General features: G+C 38.1%; 1 protein-coding gene across 1 annotated transcript; it reads right to left on the bottom strand.

Annotated features, from left to right (window-relative positions):
- Window positions 1-6,513: 6,513 nt before the first annotated feature.
- LOC103809255 (lipid phosphate phosphatase-related protein type 4) lies at window positions 6,514-23,299 on the bottom strand. The gene is made up of 6 exons (XM_009082082.1): window positions 23,100-23,299; window positions 18,762-18,891; window positions 16,892-17,087; window positions 11,964-12,021; window positions 10,562-10,735; window positions 6,514-8,592 (listed from the first exon to the last, which is right to left on the bottom strand). The coding sequence occupies exons 1-6, from the start codon at window positions 23,178-23,180 to the stop codon at window positions 7,255-7,257; spliced, it is 1,977 nt and encodes a 658-aa protein (XP_009080330.1). The 5' UTR covers window positions 23,181-23,299; the 3' UTR covers window positions 6,514-7,254.
- Between the last annotated feature and the right edge of the window lie 1,013 nt (window positions 23,300-24,312).

Here is a 24,312-nt window from a genome sequence, read left to right as displayed (position 1 = left end):
TCAAATTTTAGAAAATGTTCATGTAGCTTCTGTATCACTTCACAGATTAAAATATGCTCTCACCAGTTCCTTTGGTTCCTCCCTTGTTCTCTCCCAATGACAAGAGCCCAGGGGCTTTGTAAACTAGGCACATTTTGTATCTTAACTTCTGATGAATAACTGAAGAGGGATTAAGAAAGCACTGATTGTACTAATTATCTGCCTATTCTGCTTGATAAACATCACATGCAAATTTAGAAATTATGATTTTGTTATATCAGTGCTGCTTAATCTTCCATTTTGGAAAGCACCTGAAACTTTCTCCTGTGTCATTGTCATTTCTCCTGATTTGCTTTCTTTTCCTGGATAAATTTTCAGATTTTTTCTTTGTTAACCTGTATCCAAATTCTTCAACTTGCATCATAAAACATGTTAATGAGTGGAGGACTCCCTCATAAATCTCATTAAAATTGAAAGCATTTTAAGAAATCTCTTCCAATAGTGTGCCTTGCTTTAGCAGGTTAGACAAGTCTGCAATCTGTAACACATATACAGTGCTCACAGCACATTTGTTTCGTGTTACCAACCAGAATGTGCTATATAAAGTTTTAGCTACTCTGATCATTTAAACTGCTTGCTTCTCTTCCATTTCTCTGCATATTAGGAAAAGGTAAAAACCTCATGGTCTCTAATTATGTCATATCCATAGTAGTTCTCAGGAAACTAAAACATAGAAGTGGCCAAAGCCTACAACTATTCCTCTGCCAGGCTGGTGCGTACTCAGTGTTGGGAGATACAGGGTGTAGGGACATCTTCTGTGAAAACTGTCCTCTGATAAGAGAGAAGGTAATAGTCTCAAACTATGCAAAAATATAGAAAGTATCAGAAGAGACTGCAACTGATATCGTCCAGAGGTTTTAGCTCTTCTAGTCTAAAGCAAACAAATTTCAGGGTGACTGACCCATAGGATGAGTTATGTAATTCAGGCAAAAAAGTTCATGTGAATCTGTATGTTAAAGAACACCGAAGACTTTGATAAAGATAGGCTGTACTAATTGAAAAAACATTATTGCCAGTTTTAGGAAAAATGCAAATGCAGGTATTGTTTGCAAAGCATCAATTCTATTGTCATATACTTTACAGGTGAAAAAGAGCCAAGCTATTGCCCCCAGTTGTGTGATGTTACTCACTTAGCAGAGCTAGTCTTCTGGTCCTGGTACAGGGTAGGAATAGACATCATAATCCACAAGCTCTTGTTTGAAGCAGGAAAAGAATCAAATTCTGTTGATCACATGGCACACAGATATGTTCCAATCTCCTCTGAAGGATTTGGTGAGAGAGCAGAGCTTTTCCTTATGCATCATTTAGTAGCTGCAGACACTTGACAGATTCACAAATCCTCATGACTCTCATTTCTTTCTGAGCAACAGTGGAAAAGTAATACAGTAGGAAAAAGCTGAAGAACAGTTGGTTGGCCTTTGAGGGTAGGGAGAGTTTTGGGGGAGATGATTTTTTTCTTTTCTTTTTTTCCCTCAGACATGAGAGGTGCTTTCCAGGTCTGAGCAGACTGTTCTGGTTCTGGCTAAGTTCTCATCTTAGCTCTTTTTTTTTTTTTTTATTTTTATTTTTTATTTTTAACAGGGCTGTGCTGGTAGAGCCATTGAATGTGCAAGTTTCCTATTATCCTTCATGCCAAAACCACTAGAGAAACAGATTTCATATATGGGAGGTATAACTAAATGATGTCTTTATGCATATTGGGAATGTCTGAAGAGATGACTGCAGGCAAAGCAGGAAAACATTTAGAGAGAGAATTTCCAGCCTTGTCACAATTTGTTCCTTGATTTAAATAATCTGTTTAGCTTTCTCCTTATAGACCCTTGCTTGAATAAGTAAACTTTGTGGTGTGTGTGTGTGTTTGTATGCACGTGCATACAGCTGGAGTTCCCTTTCATTTTGAATGTGCTATATGGAGACACCTGCAAGTTTTGTCCAGTGCTTGATACATTCTGTGCTATAAAGTCTGTGTGGAGATTTTATTCATGATTTTATGAACCAGGGTTCTAATGCCATTAAAATGCTCCTGCCAAATTAGCTGTGCACTGATCTGTCACACTAAAGGTCTTCATAAATCTATACCAAACAGATTACAGTACAGTCTTGTTTTACGGGACTTCTTATATCGAGACCTCTGAAGCTCTTTTAAAATCCAGCATAAAATACATTTAAGTTTTGGTATAATCAATCATACCTTTGAAAACTCCTTTGCATGATCAGATACAGTCATCAATCTGGATTACAGTGAGCTCTCTTAATTTAGTGACAGTGTTGCTGTAGCCAGAATGGTCTAAGAGAATATGACAATAGATCAAATTTTATAAGATAACCTCTACATCAAAGGTACCCTTCAGAGGGGAACTTTGTTTTTAGCCTAATTTTAGAATTTTAAAATGTGTCTTTTAAAATGTTTGAACTAATTGTCTAGGCCCCTTTGTCATCCATGGGTAGGGGTCATTCCCAGAGAATTCAGCAGGTTTGGATTAGAGGTCAGCTGTCAGCAGCCATACCCTAGGCTGCTGTTTGACACTCTCGCACTCCTTCCCAGGGTCTCTCTGAACCATATCTGAAACATTGCTGCCAGTAGCTTTCCCAAGTTACCAATATGTGTCCCAGAGAATGGGACACCATAACCTTGGGCAGATAACACACTGCCAGAGCAGCATTTGCTGCTGGCCAAAGGAGAGGCCTCTCCCAAAACTGTCTATTCATGCTGTGGGATCAGGATGTTCTCCAGCCCCAGCCACAAGAAGAGAGCTCCTTCAGTCACCATAGAGGGAATAGTATCACAACTGTACATACACTTCCCTTTCTTTGAGACACAACATACTGTTTTTCGATTCTGTTTTGCCTGAGTGCCCCCATCTTAAATTGTCAAGTAAGTCCTGGGACAGGGATTTCCAAGTGACCCAGATCTGCACCACAGCTCAGGGTGGTATGAGCCCATCCTCACATGCCTTTGCTGGGAGCACAGCACATGTATGATGTTGTTGTACAACACAGCAGTGCAGTGCCTGGCTGGAGTCATCAGCAGCCCAGTCCCACCCCAGCCATCACAGGTTACTTGCCAGAAGGACATGCAAGTACAATGTGGCAGCTTGCACAAAGCCCAGGCACACATGGGGAAGCTTCTCAGTTTCCTGTGTTGCCATTGCAGAGGCTCTGCTGGTCCCTGTGGTCCTTATTATGCCACTGGCAATGTTGGTACATGGCTTAGCTACAGCTGTGCCTTACATCCCAGGCACTTAGGGGCCTGCTGTTGCCCTGTTTCAAGACAGACTTGGAGACTATCTTTGCTGTTTGCTTAGCACACATACCTTATGCAGCTTCTAAGTAAGATGGCATTTGTCAGCATGCTGCTACACATAATGTCTTTCATTCTTGGCAGCAAAGGGTGTATGCCACCTGATGCCCCCTGCATCCTAACTCCTTCCCCTGGGGAGAGCCTGTCCTCAGGTTTGCTCCTGACATCTGCTCTCTTCTCATTCACAAACCCAAGGCTGGCCTCACCATGTCTGGCAGCTCTAGCCTACACTAGCAGGGTAGCTTAGAGGCATTAGGGGCTTAGCAATATAGCTGGTGCTGCAGAATGATCTACCAGACGTGTTCTCACATGGCCTAAAGTTCCCAATTCACTTGCTTTCTCATTTTATAAAATGTTTTTGAATGGAGACAAGCTTGTTTGGACACCACCTTATAATTTCTTAAAACTGTGCAAGGTCTCAAGGTGTCCTACTGATGACCATTTTTCCATACCATGAGATACCTAATACCAAAAAATAATCTGGAGCGGGAATGAGACTTTGCTTCACCACAGAGATGACTAAACATCAATGAGGAATTTTATCTTTATTTCATGATGTTAGCACAATAAACTCACACAGTAGCATTGATCTGTACTTATTTAACAAAATACATTTATAGCAATTTACAAATTCTTTTCCATTTGAAAACATTGCATAACATTTTATTAAACACAATACTTTATATAGAGAATTCTCATTTAAAAACATATTTTGAGTATTTTCTTTTCTCAGTAAAGCACAGCCTAACAAAGAAATTCGTGCCTGTTAGCAAGTAAGAAAATCAGAACACTAAGAAGATGTCACCTGTCAATTTATTTGATTAATTTTAAATTAAGGTACCAGTGGAATGTAAACAAAGAGTAATTTTACAAAAGGCTCCTTATCAAATATACATGCAGAGGTCTGAGTTCCAATGTATATATTATTACATTTCTGCTCTCTAACGTAATATAATTTGATAAGCCATTATTAAAAACAGTAGCCTTTGGCACTTTGAGTAAAAAAGAATATATCAATATTTATGTATAGAACACAATTTCAATGATTACACAAGAGCTTTAAAATCTTTTCTTAAGAAATAGGAAACCTTAGGAAAAATATCACACTGCACTTGAAATAGTGCAGCAAGTTTAAGAGTAATAAAAGCAACATATATGCCAATATATATCTGACTAAAACCAAGGAATAAAGAACAAACACTCCCACCAGGAATCCTGCTGTTTCCAAAACAGCTAAATCGCCAGAGGGAACATTTTCTAATCTTTGCTTTATTGCCATTATTCTCCATTTCAATTTTCCATTATTTCCAGGTTCATCTACTTATGTTCTTTTCCCCTGCACTTACAAACTAACAAACGATTGCATCTTATTTCCCTGCATTGATAAGCCAACAGTGTTCGTGTCTTACCCATTCCTTTAAAGCTAATCCTACCTGCTTTATCATGTACCTAGACTAAACTAAATCCAAAGGGTTTTGTTCATGACAGTCCAAGTGTTTATAATTCCTAGGAATCTTGTATAAAATTTGATATTAAATACCAAGGACTAAAGATTCATCCTTTTGAAAAGAAAAAAAATCCTGACTCGTAAATACTTGAATCTGAGAACTTATTTCTAAAAAAAGTAAATTTTTTTCCTTTTTTTCTCCTGGTATCTACCACTATTTTTCCCAGCTAATGTGCCTTAAAGGATGTCTTCAACACACTGTGCCTGTAACACACACAATATGCTGCAACCCTACTGGATAGCTTCTTACATGTAACCTGCAGAATACTTTCTCCCAGTCATCATAAGGATGATGGGGTCATCTTCTATCACTAGCAGGAGGAGTTTGGTCCTTTCTTTAAGGACCAATACTCTTCCACAGCACTGGGTGATGGGCAGGTGAGGGATGCATTGCTTGGCACAATTGGCAGACAGAAAGCACCCAGCTAAGCCTGGAGCACCTGTAAAACTGGGAAAGTATATAAAGCTTTCCATTGACTCTGAATCTTTTCTTCTATACATATTATGAAATTACTTAGGTTTGGGTTTGGGATTTTGTTTTGGTTTTGAGGGTTTTTTGGGGTTGGGTTTGGGGTTTTTTTGGTCTCTGTGTGTGTGTTGTGCTGTTTATCTTCTGCAATGGGATGATTCTTCCTTCTACCTCCTACTTGGCTAGGGTAGGGTGGGCTTTCCCTTAGAGTTCTGTGGGGTAGGGTCTGTAGACAGGTTCTGACTATGTACTATGTATCTAGTTCTCTGATACCCTAAATCAGAAGAGGACTTAGACCAAAAATATTCCTCTCATGAAGCCAGAGAACAGACCTGATCTGCTACTACTTATACAGTGAGAGGACTACTAAGTCATGCCCTCCCACTCCTAGCACAGGAGCTGGGAGGTGCCTGATAGCAGTTCCCTTTCAGGCAGAAACAGGAGAGAATGAGGAGCTGCAGTGGGCGAGCACTGCCCCTGGACTCCTTCATGGTTTAAGTCAGAGCCAAATGTAGTGAGGCATTTCTTCTAGCATGCCCGGGACATGCTACGCTTATTCCTTTTAGAGCTTATCCTTTCAACAATTTTTGGCAATGTAGATGTTTAGCAGGCAAGTTCTTCCATTATATTCAAAACTCAATTTTCTAAAATAATCCATGTTCTCTCAGGTGCAGAGACCCTTCATATTCTTAAGTGGCAGTGATGGGAAAAAAATATCATGCTTAAAAAGGCTCTGGAGGGTGTCTCAAGGGAGGTGAACAGTAGAAGTGGCACAATGCAACACTCATTCGGTGATTCTGCAATACCAAGGCATTCCGTTTCCTAAAGCGAAGCATAAATCCCCTAAATGATGGTGATCGGGGTGAAACTTGTGATTGTTCTTGTGGCATACTAAGCAAGTGAGGTGAATGACTGCTTCTAAGTGTGAGCTATATTAATTCCTGTCGCTCTGGAAGTTGGTCAGGAAAGTGGCTGTTTATTTTTATTTATTCGTGGCTCACCCTTCACATTTGCACATCTTGCAGTTATTGGCATCCCGCATTATACGGTTAAAAACTTATAGAAAAATGGAAGGGTCACTGAAGGACAGAATAGGAAGTTTAAAAATGTAAAATTTTAATTACTGGTAGTACTTTATAAGACCCCTTAAAAAACATAATTTCAAACAATTCTACAAGTTAGCCCACTAAGAAGCAGCCTCTTCATTAGTAGCACCTGTTCTTAAACAAAAGTTGAGCAGTAGCAGCAAAACTATTCAAAATAGATAGTCATTCCATTCTAATGGAATGTCACCCACACGTTTTTTGTTGCAGTAGACATCTTAAAGAACTACACAAAACCTTTGCAATCTTTGAATGTGACAGATCCACTATAACAAAGCTGTAAATATTTCCTACGCTAAATGAATGCAGCCAGCATCATCATAGTATTAGCAATATTACTTTTAAAGTAACTGCACATCAATATGTCATGTTTGCAGAGTCTAATAAGTATGCAATTTTTCAAAACATGTAAAGTTATCATCAGCACCATCCTGTATTAAAGATTTGGTGCAAATTCTGCAAAGGTGAATATATACCACTGATACAGCCTTTGCTGTGAAAAAGTCAATTTTGGACACAAATATAAAATAAAAAGTTGGCACATTCAGGAAATACAGTGTCTGTGTTCAAGACCATAGTTTTGATTGACATCATCACCCTCGGATAAATATTTTGAGTCTGAAGAAACAAGTTACATGAAAATGTTTCACATTAGTTCTGGCATTGTGCTTTTCCCCCCACCACATGCTTTCCACAGGCTCATGCACATTGCAGATCAGCAGTGCTGGTCAGTAATTTGGCACGTAAAGGTAAATATCAGCTCAAAACAGAGAGAAGAACCTGCGTCAAGATGTGTTTCCTTTGTGGTGGTATGGACCAGCTGATATGTCTCCTTTCATTCCTTGTACGCTCGTGTGGGGGATGTGCCTTTATAGAAGATGTTTCTGGTGTTCTCTGGACTGCTCCCTCTCTCAGGGATTAAAATGATGTTACCTTTTCTTCGAAGTGTTGAGTCCCGGCTAGAAGAAATGGACAGAGTCTCTGAGCCAATCTCACTTCCCTCCACTGGTGTGACTCTTATTGTAGTGATTCCATGATGGTGATGCTCACTGTTATCTATGTTGCTTCTTTTCCTGTCACCTGACCCATAACTGTCTTTTAAGGAGTCACAGCTCTCAGAGTCTCTGTTAAGATCATTTAGCTCATACGTCTGACGAAGGGTAACTTTTTCAGGACCTTTCCATTTCCATGACCCACTTCCTTCACCTTCTGATGGCATCTGAATTACAGGTCTGTTATTTTCTGGATGGGCCTCAACTCTAACAATACTACTTGGCTCATGGTCTGTCAAGGTTTTATATCTGATAGCTCCTGTACAGGTGACTGTGCTTCCCTCTGAACTCTTTGGACTGCCCTGAAGCACTCCTTGCTGCTTAGACATGGCTATTACTTGCATGATTCTTGGCTGGCTATTGCTTCTACATGCAACACTCTTCTCAGCAGCTTTCAGCCATTTAGCTCTAGCTGAACTAGTTTTGGGTGATGTGTTCACGTTCTCCTGAGTCTCTTCAGGAATATGTACTAGCTGGGATGAGCCAGGACGCGACTGAATAGAGACCCTTGGCCCACCAGTAAGACCTGAGTTGTTACAACCTGGTACACTGCCGGGTTGGATTTTCAGGTATTGGCTAGTTGGGCCATGATGATCACCATTTACACCCACTCTGGAGGGTTCTGAGCTTGACCTCATTTCAATAGCCCTTGGTGGTGACTGGCCTGATTCAGTCTCTATTACTTGCAGTGACAACTTTCGATTTTCATTCTTGTTCTTCCACTGGGAAAGCAGCTGTTTGGAACGGGCAGAATCCATTGACGCATGTATTGTTGCATTTCGTCTTGCTGGATCTTCCAAGGACGGTGTATTGACTCTTGGCAAAGTGTTGCTGAAAGTAACCATGTTTTCCTTTCCCATTGGGCTTCGTGGTGTTATTATTTCTACATCAGCATTTGCTCTCTTGAGATTGGTCAGAGACCCTGAATCTCTGTGGTTTCTATTCAGAATACTTTCTGTACGGTGAGAGACAATGCCATCACTGCTGCTACCATTTTTACCTGGCAGGATTCTGTTGGCATCTTGGCTGAGGTCTGTCAAAGACCTTAGAGGTTCTCTGTGATAATTTGGGTGAAACACATTCTCATCACTTGGTAAGAAGTTCCCCACAGCATACAGGCCCTGATAATTGAACAGAAGCATCAACAATCAGTTATGGAAAAAAGACAGTTTTTACAGTATTTTAATTACATTCTTCTGCCTTTAAATAGATATTGAGTGACATAATTACTCCACCTAAACTGACAGGGCATTCTGTCCTGAATCTGGTACACCTAGGTATGTTTGAAGTAGCCTCACTAGAATAACTGGGGCATATCATTCACGGCAATAAATAGTTGAGGAAAAGATTTAGCCTCCATCAGGTTTTTTTCATTTTATAAAGCAGCAGATACAGCTACAGAAATAATGTTTTGTTAGGAAAATAACAAAACAGATGTTTGCAGTCTCTCAGGCAAAGCTATTTTACAACTATACTACTGTCTACTCTGATTTACTGCATCTTGTTACAGCTTGAGTTGTTCTCTGCTGTAACAGATTCTGCCCTTTCTACTCCATAATAACCATGTAATACAATATCTACATCATAGAACAATTTATCAACTTTAAATCAATTGCTTTCCAAGCTGCTCAGAACTGTAATAAGATTTAGTTATACAGCATTTTCTTAATCAGCAAACTCACTGCAAAATGCTGTCATTTAAAAAAGACTCCACTGAGGATATTCTATGAAAGGATCAAATATCTGACTCAGTCATTTGAGCTACTTGCTCTTTACACTCCTTTCGGAAATATTTGTAGTTTCACATCATTTCCCCTCCCTTCCTCTTATTGGTGTGTAGTTTTCAGGGCAGATTTACTGACTCCTGGGTATCTAGGACAATGTGCTCCCTGATGTATGTTGTCATGCAACAGTATATGAAGACCTAACAAAGAGCATACTTGTTTGCGGATTTCAAACATGAGAACAACAACTCCATTTATGAGAGTCTAGAACAGCTTAATCATTTGAAATAATATTCTCAATGAAGTACCTTTCTGCTCACAGTGCAATCATAAGAACTGACTTTAGTAGCTCATGGGGTTTCTATTACTACCCTGGCTGCTGTTTCTTCTGGCCCTGTGAAGGCCATTTTTCCCCTAGTCACCTTTGCAGACATTCTGCATGTGCCTTAGGTTATGTTATCACATTAAAAAGGGGGACAGGAAATTAATTTATTTTAGTCTGATACTAAAATTTATCACTGACTTCTTGGGGATCAAAACCATCCCACTGGCTGTTAATACTCTGCTGTTCACCTGCTCACACTCAAGCAAAAATGGTGTCAGCAGAAGGTCTGATTGCTCACAGCCACCTGGGCTGACGCTGTGCTGAGCAGCTAGGGCAGCAGCACTCCTGTTGGATACATACTGAGAGCAGCAAGCAAAAGCAAATGCTTGATGACCTTCCTACTCACAGATACAAACAGGCCTATCCTACCTACTTCCTTTCAGGACCCTTCCAAGGTGCTCCATCTGTTTCGACCCAGTACAGAGGAAAAGCATAGGAATAACGTGGTTTACCCATTCCTCTTTCTCCTGCATTATTTCCCTACGAGCTCCAAAGAATCGCAAGGGCATCATATTGCCTTTGATTTCTTGCAGGTTAAGCAATTTACTCAGCTGAGTTGCTGGTACTAATTCAATAAGTTTTTCAGATCATAAAGCTAACATAAGTAATACAAACTTAGGTCAGCAACAAATACCAATTAATCCAGTATTTTTTCTTGTGTTATGCTCTTAAGTGTGGAGTAGAAAAGATGAGTATTTTTAAGTATTTAATGAAGCACATGAGGTTAGAGCTGTTTCTCTATACAATGCCAGATGATTATATTCCACTTTGTGCACTGTCACTTTACATTGAAATACATATTTGCTTTTTCCTGTTTGCTTTTAAAGTGATTGTCCCTAACACATCATCTTCAACACATTTGACTACATTTATAACTATGCCATGTGCAATGATGAAAAGTTTTCATAAAAAATAATAGTACTCTTATTATAGCCTTATCAGTTTTATTTGCTAAAACTTAACTATGACTATTATATTTACCAAATAGAGGGCAATTCCTCCTCCTATCAGAAAGCCACAGTAAACATCAACTGGATGGTTCTTATACTGGGTGATACGAGTCAGACCGCATATAATTCCACAGATGATAAAAGCAAAGACCAAGAGTGGTTTCAGAAGTTTTGAGGAGTCTGTTAATGTAGAATTGAAGTACATCTTGAAAAAAGAAAGAAATGAAGAAGCAGTTGAAGAAACTTAAATTTACCTAAGAGTAAATTACACAGTAACAGTACAAATAATCAGTTTAATTTTATTTTACAGCCCTGTTAAAATTTTCTCACTTACTGTAGAAAGATCTGAAAGCACAATGAACGGGGTTCCAAAAACACAGTCAGTGTTGCTTACTGACATCAGTTAGGATAAGGATTTTATGCCTAAATGCTGTTCACAGTCAGAGCCTAAATGTTCTGTAAATGTGACCAAGGAGCCACTGCTTCTGAAATACAGAAGCCAGATGTTGTGCCAGATGAAAGCAATAAACTGTTCTAACAAAAGCTACCACCAGATGCTTTAGAGAGCCATTTCTCAACTGAGGGCCATGATGTCAAGGAGGTCACAAAAATTAAGTGGAAGTGGTTCATGAGTACTAGTCCAAATTTTGGCCTTTCCCTGGGCAGAATAAATACTGGCAAGCTGCCAGTACATTCACAATTCCATTATCTAATGTGATTAACTAGTTGCTACTCTTGTTGTTTTCCTCTGATTTTTACAGCATGAATGATGGAATTACTTTTTAAACTTCAAGTAACTCGTCACTTGTACAAGCATTGTAGGCTATACTGAAGAAATGTTACTGGTCAGATATGGAAAATCATCTGTTATCGCTGCAGCATGTCCTACAACTCTCTGTTAGTGACTGATGGGCTTTATTAACTTGCTTTGCAGTAGCATCTTGGAGGCCTCTGGGAGTGATTGTGCCATTTCATCCATGCTACAATTCTATGGAGGTCAAATCAAACTATATCACATGAATGTATGGCCCTTAATGCCTCAAGTTTCAAAGCAGTGAATCAAGGGAAGAGAGCAATAAAAAAAAAGCAGCATACATAAAGGTTAATTTGAATGGTAAGTTAAAATATCACTCTGTAAGACAGACAAATGCAGCATTTTATATGTGAATAATATGAGGCATCAAATATACTTTAACATTATACTTTCTGTTGCTTTTTGACAAAGGATGTGAAGCGGTTGAATCTTTTCCTAATTCTTTAACAGCTACAATAAAACCAGCTCTATTAGTAGTTTTATTTTGCTTTGGAATTGGGAGAATAAAAACTTACATCCATCCAAGATATCCAGGCAACACATCATTTCACAATATACAGCAAATTACTTTCTGACTTCTGTCTTGCATAAATGGAACTGAAGAGAGTTGGTTACTCACCGAAATGTACACTGCTGCAAAGGCTGCCAGGGTGGCATGTTGAGAAGGGAATGACTTTCTGCCAAGGAAGGACATTTAAATTATGCTTCTCAGTTCAATTGCACTGATAGTGCTCATTGAAAAAATACTGAGTGGTACAGTCATTTTCATCTTACACTTCTTAAGCAATATGTAATCTATCAGTAACATTTAATTTCTAAATTTCTTTTCTATAATCTGCAGAAAGGACCAATGTTAATGGAACGCCTTTATTCTGAAGTAAATATTTAGTGTGAAATTCTTTTTCTGCACTAAGTATGTATACTAAGAGAACAGTGGGAACAAAGCAAAAACCGAATGCTTGATTGAGAGAAATACCTAGATATTTATTTCTAAAAATAAATTTCCAGGATAGTACCTAAATATAAAACTTATTAAGTGTGTGAACTTTGATCTTACAATTATTCTCACTGAATTCACTTTGACTCTTTTCCAAGTAAGGACTCACGCACACTGATAATCAGGCCCTAATTTCAGCAACTGCATTCATCTTCGTGCCCCTGCTTTGTTGCTTTAACAATTGGGGGATGACAGGGCAACATTCTTCTTAGAGAGAGGCAAACTACATCTTTATTTGCTATGTCTCTATGTTTACTTTTTAAAATTTCAGCACTTTATAACATGACATAAGCTAATGGAGCACAAGAACACGGAGAGGGCGTTTTAAGAATTACTGGGCCTTTCCTGATGCTCAGAACTAGAGGATAAATGAAGATATGTCCAAACTATGTGAGAGAGTAGGCAATATCCAGTCTATTCTTGAAATTGCTGAGGGCCTTCTGCTCCCACTGAACACCTGGAGACTTGAATGATGTGGACTGGGTCTTAAGTCAGAAACTTCAGATATGAAAATGAGAAGTGACAGCTTAGCTTCTACTTCTCTGACAAGAAAAGGAGGTTTTGTAGAAGATACACAGAAACATCACATGAGGATCTCTAACATTTTAACATTATTCATCTTACAGACCCACTTCAAACCTCTAAAAACAGTGAAAGAAAAGCGACGGGAAAATGAAGGAGATTTTTCACAATAGAGTGAAAACCAGCTAGTGGTGGATTCAGTAACACCTGTTCCATGGTCGTCATCCAGATCATAGCTTGTAGAAGCTCTAAAAAACTTCTATGACTCTGAGTTCTAGAAGAAAGATGCAGTGAAGATGTGCAGCAGTTTATATCTGTACATTTATCTCCCTAAAATGGTATGGACGTGTAATATAACATGCTGGCTGTCTCGATGAAGAAGGGTATTTCTATCTTGCAGTGACAGCAGCAACTCTCACCTGAGAAAGCTCAGCTCAAGATAAATACTTGAACAATCATTCAGCTTCACATATTGGTCCTGCCAGCCTAACGGGGCTTCTTGTACAGCCATTTTCCTAGCAACACCTGGGTTAGCTAGTTTAAAATAGCAAAGACTGAAACATAGTCCTTTCACTTTAGACAGATACTTCTTTTTTTCTGAAAAGCAGCAGAATCTATTTTATAAATTTCTTTCCCAATCATTTTGCCTTGTGTGTTCTAAACAATTACTTAGCAGTTAAAGGTGTGCGTGTAGTTCAGTGTGAATGCCACACTCCTGACCTGAATTTGAGCCCACGGCTTCAGCAGGTTCATGACTCTGGCCAAGATGAAATCTGCATGGTTCCTTGTTCATCTCTAAAGTCAGACCTAAATTATTCTTCTTCCTCTTCCTTTTTTTTTTTTTTTTCCCTCCCTGAACAAACCTTTCTCAAAGAGTATCCCTGGGGAACAAGTTCAGGATTGAGGACAGAAGAATAAAGACATGAAAAAGAGTAAATGTTTATAATAGAGCTAATCAACTCCTTTACCCTCTGCAGGTTTTAGTGGCAGCATAAATTTACTTACAGTCTCTGTGGAGCTAATGTGCAGATTTGTTTCTGTGAATTTTAGTACCACTCAGAACTTAACCTTAATTTGATGGCATTTTTATGGTATATAAGGTGTGTCACTATGCTACAGTCAATTTTCTCTTTATTCTATTTTCTATTCATATACTTGCAGGGCAAGCATGGACTAAATGCACTCTCTGTACTCTCTAATGGTGTCACTGCTTTTGTTCCTCTATTTGTTATCTTTTAATCTAAAATGAAAATAATTCAAACTAAAGATACATAGCCGTTTTCTATGGCTCTGTATTGAAAAGGTGAACAAAGATCTCAAAGAAAACATGTCCCAAACTTGGATGACAGTGTTTTACTCTAAATGCTCACGCACCAGGATGTGCCGAGGGTGAACAACAATGAGAAAGAGTCATGCAGAGAGAGAGTGTCATACTGAGACAGAACATCAGAAATGACAGAGGATAGAGACCTCACTGGAGATCTGAACAGAAATGACTGAAAAGGCTCTTTGAAGATAGACAGAGGAAAGATGGACAATAGGAACCACTGGATACTTGGGATGTTGCAGAAAAATTATTTCATGTAATCAGCTGGATGATTATGTGTTCTTCTCTATACTTTTCATAGGGGAGTCTAGAGGCAAATTTCTGGAGCCAAAATTTCTGAGAAGTAGAAATAAAAAATGAAGGCTGTTAGCAATCTCAGAACAAGTCCCTCACAAACTGAAATTACTGAAGTCAAATTAGCCTCCTGGACTGTAGAAGTTATACTATAATTCCTATAGTAGATGACTGAAGAAAGTAGCAAGTGCTACTGAAGAACCAGTAGCAAGTGCTAATCACTTTTTTAAAGTTGAGACAGCCATAACGAAACAACAATTTAATACAGGGAAAATGCAATAACATGGAATTAATGGGAAACTGAGGGTGGTGACAGAATATTCTAGATTACCAAATGTATCCTCTGTGATGGGAATAACTATCAGACATCAATATATGGTCATCTTCCTAAGAAAACAAAACCACCCAAACCTGATTGCTTAGTCTTAAAATGTTACTACTAATTTTACTGGGTTTTTTGGAAGTGATGGTATTTAAATTTAGGAGTGATTGGTGGGTTTGGAATGGCTACAGGCAGTCAATTCAGAGCACTAGGCATCACATTTAAGATGACGATGAAATGAATGAGATGTCATCATGAAAATTTTTCTACCTGCTCATGGGTAAAGCTACACCAATTTCCCTGGGACACCATGCAGCTGCACGACACTGCTAGCAAGCACCAGGCTTCAATGGTAGTAGCCCAGTAACAGCAAATGGTTATGGGAAAAGAAACAGTGAGGTGAAGGTCGATATAGTAATTCTGATTATGCCTTTCACCAAAATTTTTGTCACCAAATTATTTGGGACAAATAGAGCTACAATTCTTCATTCCAGCTCTGGATCAAACCTACATATATAAACTGAAAAGATATGGCAAATTTCTGATCATCAGTCATATCCCACTAGACATATTTAAGGCCAAATACATTAAATAACTGAGGGTTTTTAAACATCACTGGAATTGCTTTGTCCCAGTGAAAGGAGACAGATGAGGAGACTCATTGGAAGATATTTAAAAAGTGAATGATTTCATGATTCCTAAGTGTCTCAACCACTGAAATAAAAGGAAAAGCAAACAAATGAGGTAGAGGTGCCTTAATATATAGCTACAGATATTTTAATAATAACCATGTGACAAAAATGAAAGGCCATGAGGCATAAAATCAAACCAGAAGCTTAGCATCTGGGGCTGCATGCAGAGCAAGAAAGGTGGGCAAAGCTTTAGTGAAGTGAATATGACAGAAGAAACACAGCTTCATATCTACTAATCAGGTACACAGACAATTATGCATCTGTGCCAGAGATACAAATTGTAGTCATTTCAAGCATTCCATAATTTTGCTGTAACTTTTTTGGAGAACAGAAGATTTTAAAAAAGCACCAAAGTTTTGAAGCAGTGCAAAACATTCAAACATTCAGTGACTAACATGTAGTAAAGGTTAACCTGGTGCGGAAAAGGTAAGAAAGACTACTATTGTATTCAGTGAAAACCTTCATGATTTCTCAGTAGTGTAGTGCTTATATTTAGGACATTTTGTACTAACAAAGTCCTTTAACTAACAAGTAGCAGATGTACTGGAACACTACAACTTATTGACTTACACCTTCAGATCCCTTGTTTAGACCTATGACCTTTCATCAGTAACTGAATTATCACAATTTCATCACATTGAGCTTCTTCAACATAACATTTATAGTGTGGTTTCTACCTCAGCTTGGCTGATATGCCTGTTCAAAACCTACTATTATAAACAATATTAATTTTTCTCCTGTGCATCTTTTAGGGAGTCTAAAGGCTAAATGATCAAGATGGATAAAACACCAGTTAGAAACACCATGAAAGAAAAGACGTGTTTGGGAACACAGATTTGCACTGTTGTGGTATTTCCTCTAATAAAGGGATTTTTTTCAATGCTGTTAATATAACAAACTTAATTAACCAACGAAACAGAAAACAAACAAACTCCTCCAATAAATCCGACAACCAAGCCTCAGAAGCTAAGATCAAAATGTTGGAACAATAATGTATGTTGTACAGAGGTCTCATATAAAGTACTTGGGAGACTTCTTCCCCTGCCTGTTACGCGGAATTTGCCCACATCTCACTGGGAAAAGCAGTAGAAGCTATACCTATTAATAATTGTATAGGAAAATGTCTCCTTTGAAGGAGGGAAGATAACTAGCTACTAATTAATGACTGTGCTTCATAGTCTGACAAAGTCTTCCAAAGCTCACTGTTAGGCTAATATCTTTATATAGAAAATTGAACATCACTAAAAATACATTTATGCACTCACCTTTGTTATAAAAGAACCGACAAACCCATTCAGACTTTAACTAGGAAAAAATAAATCTTGACACTGGGGCAGAAAATAAAAAATAAAATGAATACCAAAAAATGTACATAGTGAAGGACAGAACCAACCTTCCAGCATTGATAATATTCAGGTCAGCTCCTGAGCAAATATCTTCCACAACATATGAATTCTCTGAGCAGGATACATTTAAGGATGTATAGTTAGGCTTGCAAACAGTCAGGAAATATGGTGCCTGATATCCTGTTGATAGCTGTATGATATCAGTAACAAGAGCAGTTGCACAAAGACCAAACACATGAACACCTAGGAAAGAAATCAACAGAGCTTGTTAAATTTATTATATGCATTAATTGGATTAATTACTTGTGCAAAATACATTCAACATAACTCTGGTGGCTTGTGTAATGGACTTGAGAGAATTAAACTGAAGAAAAAGATGTACTTTTTTATGAAATCCTATTGAAAAGTTCAATCCTTTCATATAAAAAAATTAAGATAATTTATGCTTGTTTTCTTCCCGTTGATACTTAACATTTTGGCTTGATGTTCTCCGACATCTTTCATAAAAGTGAACTAGACTGGAGCTGCTTCAATTTGGAAAGAAGTTTCCTGAACTGACTAAAGGACAGCCAACTATTTGAGGAGAGCATGTGTGCTCATCCAGTCTTTGGACTTTCCCACTGGAATACAGGCTTTTAATAACATGGATAGCTGCCCACTAGATCACTGCTCTGAAGGCCTGTTCTCTTTTTACCACCACAGAGTCACCAGCTGGTGACAGCTCTGGCTACCTTCACACCTCTTGAGTACTGTGTCCTTGCCATGAATCCAAATACTTAAGTCTATTTCATAACGGATCAATGATTCTGTCAGATTTAATAATGTCAGATTCACAATGCAATTGAAGTAAATGCAATTGCTTTACTGAACATTTCCAACTGCTTTTCTCCTAAAGATTTATCTAAAATTCCCTACTTGTATTCATATAGATAAATTTATTTTTCATCTTAAAATTCAAAGAATGTTAAAGTTGTTAAAATAAGAAAGAAACTGCAAATCAAGTGCATGAATCAGGAATAAAATTCATGTGTCTTTGAGCTTGTCTTTTTTGGTGATGGAATACCAAACAGGAGGAGAAGTGGAGAGCATGGACTATCTTTACAGTCCTCCTTGCTCATGTTGTAATCTACCAACCCTCTGCTTACTTCCTCACTGCTGCTGTTAAGAGGATGCTGGTCATGTGCTGTATAACTTTGCTTGTCATTACCTCCCTGGTTGCCAGTCTACAGCAACCCTGTAGCTGTCACACCAGGTTTTCAGTCTGCTGTCCTGCTGGTTGTCTCTGCCTAGCCTGCTCTCTCTTAATGAAAAATTTCTGAAACAGAGTAAACCTTCCCTTTACCCACTCACTGGTAGAGGAAACTAATTGCAAGAAGAGAATCAAAGTCCAGTTGCCTTTTCAAGTTCAGTTTTTCATAAATGACAATTAAAACAACGCAATTCAACATTTTCCTCTATCATTAAATTGCCAGATTTTTTTGAGAGGCAGATAAACACATTCCAGAAAGAGAATGTCAAACCTACTGAGAGTTTCTGGCAAGTTTTTGCTGTCATGCTGAATACTCTGACAAGGTGGGTTGAATCCTTATGATGCACTGAAGACAGGCAGAGGAAACCATACACTGAAACAATTAAAAGGCAGGCAGCTCAAGGTGGGTAGGGAAGGAAAAACAAATTAATCTTTTAGAAATACTGACAATCATACAGGAGAGGAAAAGGAAAACAGAGAGATGCTGCTTTACTGAGTATGGGGCTGCTCTGTCGTAGTCTGACCGTTTTGTCTCAGATTTTCTAGCAGATCCATGGCAGTGACAGCCCTGCATTGTTCTGAAAGGTTGTTTCAGAGAAGGAAACCTGCATGGTGAAAATTGAATGTATGTGGAAAGCTCTTCTTTGTGACTAATATTTGAAACCCACCAACAAATCTGACAGCTCTTCTAAGAAAAGAATTGAAGTTGCATCCTCCTGCATTAATATTGGCCTCTGTTCCAATCCCATTTCTTCTTTTGGACAGGCAACAGTAGAGAATTCCTTCTCCTATCATTATCTGCAATGACAAAGGAGCCATTAAATTAAACATAGCACTTAGAAGACCCTGATTGAATTTAAAGGGCTGAAATTTGACTGTACAACAACCAATGTCATCCACTGACATGTACTTGCTTTTAAAAGATTTTTATCAATATGTGAACATAAAGTAATGCAACTTAGCCTGAGTGAGGACAGGCAAGAAAGTGGCCCTGAAATTAAATGCAAATGGCATAAAGTATATACTGCTCATTGGTATCCAGGACTAGGTCTATAGCTGAAATTTGATGCTTCTACGATGTCAAAAGTAATAATTATAATATCTTGCCTCTAAAATAATCCAGAACCACTGCAATATCTTAGTGCTTCTGAGATGGTTTTAGCATTCAGTCTTGGCTGCAAGCCTAGCAATCTCTAGCAGCTTCTAATTATGTGACAGCCTGCTCTTCTGTATTTGTTTAATTTGGCTTGAGTTTTAACCAGATCCACAGCAGCAGAAAAAGTTCTGCCCTTATGGTCCCTCTGAACACATCAAGCAAAACAGATCACGACCAAAGCCCTAGACAAGAATTTATAAAGAGAAAAATTCAAACAAAAAATGGTGTCCATCCACAGCTGCAACGAAAACTAATACACTCAATGCGCAAAGCTTACGATGCAATGAGATGTCAAAGCATCTGAGTTATGCTGAATCTGCCTGTAGTGAAGTTGTCCTCCTCACCCTAGGAGGAGGTAAAATGGACAAGCATAGTCTAACTCTATTTTAGCTAAAGTTTTATAGGAATTGTTATTACCTGAGAACTATGGTCACTATTACCTGTCTCCATTTGATTAGCTGAAACTTCCCAGAGACATCAGTAATATTTCAAACTTAAAAAACAGAGAAACTAATAGTTCTTAGCCAAGCTCTAGGGAATGTCTGGTACAGGGAAAACACCAGACAGACGGACTGATTAGCTTGTGTGATAGAAGAAAAAAATTGGGAAACAAGGCCTATGTCAAGGAAAATTCAGAGGCTGGTATTTCCAAAGAAACAAGCTAGCACAGTAGAGGAGGCAGTAGGACTGAAACTGCCAGCAGTGAATTTCACTCTTTGTGAATTGATTTCTCAGATGAAAATTTCTCATTTCCTGGTGATCTCTGTTAGAAAGGACATTGGTACCTTTAAGCAGGTTCTTAGTGGCTGATAAGGGTTTGAATCTACACTGATATGGTTAAAGTGTTAGTGGTCCTAACACTTTTGACTGAGTAACTGGAAAGAAAAATTTGCCAGAGGATCTTCCGTACTTCAAATGGAAGTAATGTTGTAATTCAGGTATATCTGTATTTCAGACATACAATATCCATATTGGTAATGTCTTCAAGTCCAGTTGCTCCATGCAGAAGTCACCTGTGGTTTGTGAATACATATACAAAATTTCATCTATGCCACAAGCTATAAGACATACGTCAATAATACAGGCACTAATGTTCTGTAACCCTTCAGACCTGTTTAAAAGCATTTGTTCCTCACTAATAATGAGCAAAAAAACCCAAAGGAAAAAAACTCCAAACCATAAAGCCACACAGATCCATCTCTAAAGAAGGCTTAGGAAAAAGAATTATAAAATGTCAGGGGATTTTAGTAAAAAAAAACCAAAAAACTATAGATTGAATAGATTTATATGTTTTCCAGTCTTGGGAAAAATTATATCAACAAAAATAATAAAGAAAACAATTCCTATTCTAATATTTATATAAGGCTTTAAGGAAGTACACAACACACATCTTTTCTATTTTTTTCCTTATTTACATTCTCTGCTAATATTTGAAATGTGGCCTAATCACACCTGTGTTTTATTGAGTTTTGATGACCTCCTGCCTCATACTGCTAAGTACCTAAGTGCAGACCAAGGCCAGGATCTGCTACATGACTTGAGATCCTCAGTTCCTCACATAGCTCATGCTTTCTTTTCTATAACACACATCTTTTCTATTTTTTTCCTTATTTACATTCTCTGCTAATATTTGAAATGTGGCCTAATCACACCTGTGTTTTATTGAGTTTTGATGACCTCCTGCCTCATACTGCTAAGTACCTAAGTGCAGACCAAGGCCAGGATCTGCTACATGACTTGAGATCCTCAGTTCCTCACATAGCTCATGCTTTCTTTTCTATATTTTACAGATGTTATAAAGTGTGTAATTAATTGAAATGTTAATGAAAACTAACTTACAGAATGCTAAACTCTACAAGACAATGGCACAATTGTAATGTTTTTTTTACACTGAGCTTTTTTGGCCTATTTTTCTAAAGAAAAAGAGAAGAATTGGACAAAAAAGTCCCCTGGCTTTTTACTTCAGAAGTGGTATCAAATAAAAAGAAACTATTGCCTTCAGTGCCTTTATTGAAGGAAGTTGTGTATTCTGCACATTCACTGCTCAGTCTCCAACTAATACACACATCACATTCATGCCCACACCAAGACAAATGAACTGCACCTTGCTAAGGCCTGCAGCTTTTAGCCAGTTGTACTTTGAAGCTTTGGGATTTACTTTGTTTACCAGACTTATTTTTTATAGGCATGCTCAAGTGTGGGTTTGAGCTCCTCACATGGCATGCTTTTGACTGATTTTCTGTCCTGCTGGTAAAATGATTCAAGCAAGAGTAACATTTTCTATTGCAAAATTTTATGCAATACTGAAATAATTTAGCTGTAATCAAAGCTATTAATAAATACTACATGATGAAATGGGCATCTTTTATCTCAGTTTAAGGTGTTTGATATTACCTAGGCTTGACATAAACCCTCTGAAGTAAAACTCAGCTTCTAGTCCCCTACTGTAGCCAAAGTTAGCCTATATAGATTCCTTCTATAGCTATTTCAGGAAAGTCCACTTTGGTTTTAGCAGAAAAACTGTCTAACCTTAAGAAACCCAGCCAAGCTGCAATAGCAACATTTTGTTTCTGTCACACTATCTGGTGTTTGCAGCAAGAACTTGTACCAGGATCTCTGAGAGTCTCAGCTCCCAGTTCCTAAATGAGTACAATTTTTAGCTTGCTGGTTGTGCAGGATCCTTCAAAAATGGTTTCTAAAGCAACCAAAATGAAATGCAGTAAGAAGAATTCAATTAAGAAAACCACTAAACAAATAAACAAAAGTCATTCTGGAAAGAAAAGAAACAACAGCACTTGGTGGTTTTTATATGGGCATCGTATTTTTACGCTTTTTAACTGTAAATTGGCTAGTATTATAAAAGGAATGAACTGCTTGAATTTAAGAAGATTCAGAGGAGCTGGCAGCAGAGACACATTTGCAGCTGGTCTTCAAGAAGTGTCTAACTGAGATGTGTAGTCATTGCTGTTGGGGGAGAGAAGAGATCCTTTTAAAATGCTGATTCAGCTTTTTAGGTGCATGGAATCACCCACTCAAGGTGAATTTCTCTCTCCATTTGCCAGACAGGAGTGGTGTGAGAATAAGGCTCCATTCTGAACTGCTAAAATCAGACAAAATTAATTCCCTCTTCCATACACACTTATATATATAAAGTATTTAGATTTCATTTTAATTTAACACATCGATTCCAGCTGGGAGAATACTCACCTGTATAAGACAATTAATACTTTTTGGTTTGTTTTTTTTTCTGTAAAATAGTGACCAAACTGCTCATACTCTGACAGACTATTTCTGTTCTGCTGAAATCATCTCCTCTGGGTGAATGATTAAACCAGCCCCCTCTTGTCTGCTCTTAATGACTAACTTGCAATTTAGAGGTGTTCCAGTGCTATTTGGGAAAATGTAATTGAGTTCACTGACAAGACTGATGTACCTTCTCACTGAATAAAGCTAGTTCTAACAAGTGGCAAGTTCAGGGCTGTGAAAGGCTTCAATTTCCAACAAGATCTTGAATTTTTGATGTATGTCAGAGTATGGAGATGTCATGTCTGTAAAAGTTCAAATATTTGTACAGTGTAGCAGAATGACTAAAGCTGCTCTCACCTGACTGTAGATGCTGTTTCTTAACATTAATGCCCACAATTAGGATAGTGAGGGTATGTACTACAGAGAATGTTTTAAGGAGTATCTCCTTTTGTTACAGGAGAACGAAACATGAATTTCAAATCATAAGGTAATTTGCTTGGGTGACACTCTGCAGCCTAACTGAAACCAAAGGAGCTCTTTTCTTTTTCTTAACTGAAATTCTGTTCAACATCTTTATTAACTGATAGTGGAACCTCAAACTTACCGTAATTGATGGCCCAGCAAAAACCAGACTAAGCAACATCAAGAAGGGAACAGACTCTTGTGTGGGTTCAATATATGGCATACTCAGACTCTTGTCATAGCAATTAAATCCAGAGTGAACTGGCTTGAAGACATCAGTGAGTTCAAGAAAATAGAGGCTAACAACAGAAGATGCCAATATGGGCAACTAGAAGAGAAGAAAGCAACAAATTACCGTTTGGAAATGGAATAGCAATGCTTTTGCAAAGACAACATAGTCTGTTAATAAATCTCTGTGATGTTTGCTATTTACATCTCACTGCTCCTTGTCATATCCATTTTACTATCTTTAAATAATTACCTCTCTAGAGATATGATAATGTTCAGTTGATATCAATAACCCTGTTGTCTACCAAGCTAGTCAAAGCACCCAGTCCAATCTTCAGCACACATAATTTAGCCTTTTCATCTATGAATCATTAATAGTCAAACTTTGATTTTAATTTTTTTTAAAAAGAAAGTACCAGGACTGCAGTCTCCCATGTGGGGCCTCAGCGTTCTGCTGTTCATCAATCACCCTTTATGGTCCTTTAGCAACTCTCTGTCATGTCTATGACTGTCTTTATATCAAAGCCAGTTTGCATTAAGTTTCAAAGTAATAGTTAATGAAAATCAGTATCCAGTGCTTCCCTAGAATCTAAATACATGATAATATAGTGTTCTGCCTTTGCACATCTATTTTGAAATTCTATCAAAAAAAGCAATTAACTTTGGCAACACTCAGTCTGTTTAGAACCATGATGACTGTGGTTCACAATTCTTTCATCCTCTAGCTATTTAGTGATTTTATCCTTCGCAATTACTTCCAGTAATTTATTAAGAGCGAAGTTGGCCCTTCCAGGGATAAATTCACCCCAGCTTGCCACCAGCTCCTGAAAGCACAGATTCAACCAGTAAGTCTCTGCAGTAGGAAATAATTCAAGAGAAGAAGTCGCAAAAAGGCATTTTATAGCCATTGGTTTACAAGTGAACAGAGAGGGCAGCTCTGCCTCCAGTGTGGGCATTGGGGCAGAGCTGACCAGCAGCACGTGATTATTCCCTGTATCCTCTTGGTAAATGCTCAAAACCACTTTTTGTTTGTTATTTTCCAGAGATTCCCCAAACATGGCCACATTAGAACAATTTCCTGCTCCTGCACTGAGATGCAATGACTCTACTGCAAAGAAGGTACCTAT

This window comes from Acanthisitta chloris, unplaced genomic scaffold, assembly GCF_000695815.1.
Source record: "Acanthisitta chloris isolate BGI_N310 unplaced genomic scaffold, ASM69581v1 scaffold17359, whole genome shotgun sequence".
Taxonomy (NCBI): Eukaryota; Metazoa; Chordata; class Aves; order Passeriformes; family Acanthisittidae; genus Acanthisitta; species Acanthisitta chloris.
The sequence above is the reverse complement of the archived record's forward strand: the minus strand, read 5'-3'. Positions and strand labels throughout refer to the sequence as shown.